The sequence below is a fragment of the Gossypium hirsutum genome, chromosome A05 (genome assembly GCF_007990345.1).
Source record: "Gossypium hirsutum isolate 1008001.06 chromosome A05, Gossypium_hirsutum_v2.1, whole genome shotgun sequence".
In the NCBI taxonomy this organism is placed as follows: Eukaryota; Viridiplantae; Streptophyta; class Magnoliopsida; order Malvales; family Malvaceae; genus Gossypium; species Gossypium hirsutum.
In genome coordinates, this window is record NC_053428.1 from 5,179,923 (window position 1) to 5,186,261 (window position 6,339).

At 33.0% G+C, this 6,339-nt stretch overlaps 1 protein-coding gene across 2 annotated transcripts; it reads left to right on the plus strand.

Moving 5' to 3' along the window:
* The first annotated feature begins 453 nt into the window (after positions 1–453).
* LOC107958917 (two-component response regulator ORR24) lies at positions 454–3,147 on the plus strand. Of its 2 annotated transcripts, XM_041112964.1 has the most exons (6): positions 454–548; positions 624–759; positions 1,076–1,228; positions 1,461–1,739; positions 1,843–1,919; positions 2,175–3,147. In XM_041112964.1, exons 2-6 carry the CDS (start codon positions 681–683, stop codon positions 3,003–3,005), a joined length of 1,419 nt encoding a protein of 472 aa, XP_040968898.1. In that variant the 5' UTR covers positions 454–548; positions 624–680; the 3' UTR covers positions 3,006–3,147. The 2 variants fall into 2 exon arrangements, with proteins under 2 accessions (XP_040968898.1, XP_040968897.1); XM_041112963.1 differs by having other exon boundaries at positions 483–759.
* The last annotated feature ends 3,192 nt before the right edge of the window (positions 3,148–6,339 follow it).

Genomic DNA, 6,339 nt, shown 5'->3' on the forward strand with positions numbered 1-6,339 from the left:
AAAAATTTAAAAGAATTGAAGAAAGTAAAAACATACAAAAAAAATGTTAAAATGAGAAATTAAAATACTATTCTTTAAAATAAATTTATACAATAGTTATGGACATTTATATAAATTTTTTTTAGAACTTTTAAAAATTAAAAAAATTATATATCTATTTTTATTTAAATTAAATAATTTATATTATATGTTAATTTTTAAATTTAATGAAATAATTAAAAATAATAATTATCCAAGTATTAATTTAATTTAATTTTTTTAATTTTTATATAACATTTAATATAATTTTAAATTAATAATAACATTTAAAAAATAAAAAAAAATAATGATGTTACACCCCATTTGAATGAAATATTTATAAAACTGTTAAATTTGTGTAGGACAAACCCAAATCCACGGTTAAGATTACTTAATTGATCGAGTCATAGGGCAGATATAGTAAAGGCTGTTATTTATTGTACTAGAATTACTTATCATTTTAATTGCAAAGCTTTACTTTTTCTTTTTCCACCATTTCAGTTTGGTTTTGGCTATCTGAGTTTAGATAGGTACTATCGATAAACTTGAAAAAGATTGTATCTGGGTGGGTGTTTGGATCCCTTATTTTATCAATGACCCTGCAGGAGAAAAGGGGTGGTTCCAATGGTGAAGATGGTGGTAAGGACCGGTTTCCAATTGGCATGCATGTTTTAGCAGTTGATGATGATCCTGTTTGTCTCAAAGTTTTGGAGAATCTCCTTCGTAAATGCCAATATCATGGTTAGTGGTTGTTTTTGTTTTCCCTTTTGAATGCTCTTGAAAATTTTTCTTTATTCTTATCTCAAAGGTTGAAATTCACTTCTAGATTCTGCTCACAAGTTACGTGTTTACTGTTCTGTTTATTCTCAATCTTTAATTCAAAGTTTTATTTATTGTTCTCAAAATGTTAAATAAATGCTTCTGTCAGGAAGATCTGTGTCTTGTGCTTTGACGTGATTAGGGTCTTTGTAATTGTAGAATGCTAGGTTTGACTTGTAACAATGCTAAGACAGTGGGCTTCTTTTTGACATATCATGTATGTTTTCTTTTTCTGCAGTTTCCACAACCAATCAGGCAACTACGGCCCTCAAAATGTTGAGGGAAAACAGGAACAGATATGACTTGGTTATTACTGGTGTTAACATGCCAGACATGGATGCCTTTAAGCTTCTTGAACTCGTGGGGCTTGAAATGGACCTACCTGTAATCAGTAAGTATTAACCATTTTTTTCCATTTTATGGCACTGAATTATTCCCATTTGATTTTGCTCTTTCCCCTCTTTTGTCTTTTGAATTATTTGTGGAATGAATGAAAAATTTTTTTGGGTGAAGTTTGATGGTTTTATAAACCCATAATTATTCTGGATCTAAATTTGATTAGTAAATTATAAGTGTTTGAGAGTGATTTATACCATATTATCTTATTCTTGATGAAATTCCAGTGTTGTCAACTCATGGCGATACAGAGCTTGTAATGAAGGGGATTACTCATGGCGCTTGTGACTACTTATTGAAGCCAGTTCGCATCGAGGAGCTAAAAAACATATGGCAACACGTTGTGAGAAAAAACAAACCTGACTTTAAAGATCACATTAATGCACTGAATCAAGATAACGGACACGAAGATGAGGATCGCTCGATCCAGGAAAAGCCTCGAGTTGTTTGGTCTGATGAGGTGCATAGGAAGTTTGTTTCAGCTGTCAACGAATTGGGTCTTGATAGTGAGTTTTATGCTGTTTAGATTCGTGTCTCTTACTGTGACGCAGCATACCAGCTTCATTTCTAGTTTTAATTTTTCATCTTCTCTTTATTTAAATGATTCAGAGGCTGTTCCGAAGAAAGTTCTTGACCTTATGAATGTTGAGGGCCTCAAAAGGGAAACTGTAGCAAGCCATCTACAGGTAATGTCCTTATGAATGGTGAGGGCCTCACAAGGGAAAACGTAACAACCAATCTGCTAGTTTTAGTGGAGTGTTTTGTTACCATTTTACTCCTTGTTAGAATTAGCACATTGTTAATGAAGTTATTGCAACTTCAGTTCAAGCTTTTGTAAGAGTTAGGCTGGGCCATACACATGGGAGAATTGCATATACTTGAAGTATGAGCTTTTATAAAGTGTGCAGTATTTAAGCTTACTATCTTCTGTTGTCTTGCAGAAATATAGGCTTTACATGGGACACAGCATTGTTGCTACATTAGGCAGTAAAGATCCGTCTTACTTGCGCATGGGTCCATTGGGAGGCTTTGGATATTTTCACACATTGACTGGACCTGGAAGGATTTCAAGTGCCTCTCTGCCATCTTATCAACCAGGTGGAATGTTTGGGAGACTGAACACCTCAGCTACTTTAAGCCTACATGGGATTTCTTCTAGCGTGATTCAACCTGGACATTGTCAAACATCGAACAATCCGATCAATGGTTCTGGGAAGATCCAGCCAGCCGTGGTACCTGCAAACCAGAAAAAAAATGGAACTTTGTTTCAAGGGATCCCAACATCGGTAGATCTCAATCAACCGTCGCAGAACAAGCCCACGAACGGTTGTGGAGAATTTAATCACGTTAATGATCCGAACTTCCAAGATGCCAGAATGGCGGTTGGTGGCTCGTGTAATACTCTACATGTTTCCTCAGGCAACCCTTTGTTGTTACAATCAAACACACAACAAACGAAACATAGTGGTGCGTTTGGAAATCAAGCATCCCTTAGTAACAGCCTTCTTGATCTTTGTTCTTTCAAGGCAAAATCAGCAAATTTGGAGGACTCTAAAGGAGACATCTCCAATGTTGGTCTAAATAATTATATCATTCTGAATATGGAATATGCAACAAAGCAACAGAGGGGAGATAGCAGACACGATAATAACGGCAATACGAATCATTCATTCTGCCGAGCGGATTCCCTGGTTCCATTTTTGTTTGTATGTTTTGTGTTATTTTGTTGTGTGTATAAGATATGTCAGAAGATTTATGATGCTTGGTGTTGAAGCAACATGTTCCTTCAACATTTTTTTTTTATTTGTTTTGCTTGCTTTTAATTTCAGGTTGGCCGGCTGTAACTTTTCCATTTTGTCTTCTTCCCTTAAAAAAAATAAAAATGGATAAATAAATGAATTTTCATTTTATTAATCTCCGAACACAAGCGCTCTTTTTTTTTCCTCAAAGAGCTTTTCATGAAATGGCTTAAACTCTTCTTTGTTTGCATTTAACACAAATGTGATTAACCCATATTTTAATCCATCTTATATAAGTAAATAAAAAATAAAATTAAGGATATTTGAGAAGAATTTATACATGTTTCCGATACTCACGGTGCTCCTATAATATAAAAATGGATCCTGAATTTTTTTTTTAATGTCCAATTATCTTTTTTGTGTTATTCCTTTTGTTATTATTATTGCTTCAATCTATCCCATAAAAAAAATTAGCTACTATTAGAAATACACTTTTGTATCTTTATTTATGAATCTTTTCCTCATACTTATTCAATTGTAAGTATTGATCCAATTGAAAAAAATTATGTTTCATAATTTTATAATTTAATTTTTCAATTTTTAGTTAGAATATAATTAAATATATATATAATTTAATTGGCCCTTAGATCCAAATAACGAGAATGTATGATTAAATTCTTTTAAAAAATAAAATTTTTACTCGGAATATAAAATAAATTGAAAGATCCCTTAACTCTTAGGGGATTAATAGAATGAATCACACTTTTATCACTAAGTTATACCCGCTACAATGCTATTTATTTTGCAGTTATTATCATTTAGGACATGAAGATCTTCCCGTAAGGTAGAAGAGTCTTTAAGTTTGTATTTATTCGTCTTCTTTCTTTTTCTTGTCTTTCGCTTTGTTTTGAGGGTAAACAACACTACAACATTGCGAATTTTTTTTTAATTATCTCAATATAAGTTCTGATTATATTTATTTTTTTATACAATGACTAAAATTATTCACAACTCCTTTCTAATGCACTCAAGCCCAAGTATTCTTGTATTGGCAACATTATCTATATCAATCGAGTTAAAATTCAATCGACGAATGTCCATTGATTTTTAAATTGATTGAAAATTTGATTTGGTAGAAAAATGTTTTTACCTGTATGTATAAATTTCTATATGATAAGTTGCTTTCATTTCCCCTTGTAATTGTAATAGCCAACAGAATTCATCACGTATTATGACATGGAGGCAGTGTAGAATTGTTTGAAGAAGGAATATGGAGATATGGCCAACTGTTGGAAGGGGAGCCACCCTTTCAGGCATTTTGGTTTGATATTTTCAAAGCATTTTCACCTTCCTCTAAACTCTAAACACTTCCTTTCTGCTGCAATCCTTAAAAATCATTCGGTCGGAATATTTGCAGAACATAGACAAAATACGACGAGTCAACTGTCCGGTTCCAATCCAGTTATACATGTTAGTATCTTTTCCATTGCATCATTATTTTGGTTACCTTCCTTAGTTCTTCAGTTTTAGTTATACAAATGTCTGCATGGCAAAAACGTTGAGGTTGTCGATTGGTATCACGCGAAACGATTATGGGAGCTTATGAAGGGAAAATAGGAGCCTTTATGGGTGAAAGGTGGCGGCCATTTGCAACCTGGAAACTTATCCCGAGTATATTAAACATCTAAGCAAGTTCATAAATGCCATGGAGAAGAAATCCATTACGAAACCAGACAAGGAGATTGATTCTAAACCCAGTTTTACAGAAGAAGAATCTAACCACAATAAATGCTTCAGAACAGGTAGACTACTATTCATTTGTCTCCTAGAGTTCTTCCGACTCACTTCATCATCGAGGGACTGGCAGCCATGGTTCCTTGAGCTTTGATGTTGATCGGCTTCTATGAGACATTTTAAGCTGATAGGAACCATAGATATATGTAGTCTCTTTGATTTTGAACCATTTATGGCCGCCCAAGTGTTCCATCAGAAAAATCTATCACGGAGAACATATGGTTCTTGGTCTAGGGTTTCGTGTACAATTTTAAAGTGAAATATAAATGCTCCTCGAAATTTCACTGGACTAAGGTCCAAACCTCCGTTGAAGAGGACCCAATATGTGCATAAATTATTGTCTTCTATTTATACCCAATTCCACAAAATCGGGGACCGACCCATCATTTCTATCTTTGGAACAAACTCAGGTTTGAAGACCAAACGAGCAAAAATTAATGATTATAATGGTAAGCGAGCAAAGATTGAGTGCTATCTCAGCAACTCGAGAGGAGAAGTGGCTAAAGAATTAAGATTTCGGACTTTTTTTTTTCTCTAATATGATATGATTACTATTTTTGATTAAACAATAGTGAAGATTGCGCTGCATGGCTGGAACCGAGCTAGTTTATTGGCAAATTGGATAATGATTTGTAAACATGTCGCCCACAAATCAGCCACTATATACACTAGAAAGAGACGGCTATAAAGCAAACTAGTAAATTAAACATTTAGAGAAGGTTTGCTTGAAATCGATGATTTACAACTATAATCATTAGGGGAAAAAACCCTCTTTCTCAACCATGGATTTATACATGACCACATTAAAACAAATTTCGAATAAAATAAATTATTTGATTTATTAAATTTAAAAATAAAAATAATTTTAGAATTAAGTTCAAATAATAATTGGAATGAACTCAAATTTATTGGTATCAAAATAAGATAAGTTTAGGGTTACTGGACTAAAATTTATTTAATTAATTTTTTTAATTGTAAATGGATCACGGTCTTCCGTTTCTATCATTTCAGTGTTTGATGTCGGAACAACAAATGACAGCTAGCTAAGCTAGATTTGCGATATCTACAACCAAGAAGATATACGTGCCAATTAATGTTTCAATAATTTTAAGCAAATTTTTTGTTACCATTCTTTAATCAACATCTTAGCACTTCACCTCCACCCCACACCCCCCCCAAAAAAAAAAAACAAAACAAATTATTCATTAATAATTTGTATCAGTCATTATTAGCTCCTAACTCTAAGATTTAAGATAATGTTTAGAGTACTACAATTAAATAAATAATTTATCCTTAGGTATTAGTTAAATATTTCTTTTTATTGAATTCGTCATTTTTATACTTGTTAAATATTATGTGACCTGACTCTCGTTACTTATTAAAGAAATAAATACAGTAGTAAAATAAGAGGATTTGTGGGAGCGGGAGTGTGGACTATTAAGCACAAAACTGGATCAAGGTTGCGAGTGGAGGTAGGGGTGGAGCCCTCGCGGTACGGACCATACCGCACAAGTTGAGTCCATATAAAACTATACTTCTACTATTTTACTTTGATTAGAACTGAGTTTTTCAA

What these genes read in the sequence shown, in the direction of transcription:
- LOC107958917 (XM_041112963.1), top strand. Translation starts at nt 612, where the DNA reads ATGACCCTGCAGGAGAAAAGGGGTGGTTCCAATGGTGAAGATGGTGGT. An exon ending in TCGTAAATGCCAATATCATG is followed by an intron (nt 760 to 1,075) that starts GTTAGTGGTTGT and finishes CTTTTTCTGCAG; the next exon opens with TTTCCACAACCAATCAGGCA. An exon ending in CAACGAATTGGGTCTTGATA is followed by an intron (nt 1,740 to 1,842) that starts GTGAGTTTTATG and finishes TAAATGATTCAG; the next exon opens with AGGCTGTTCCGAAGAAAGTT.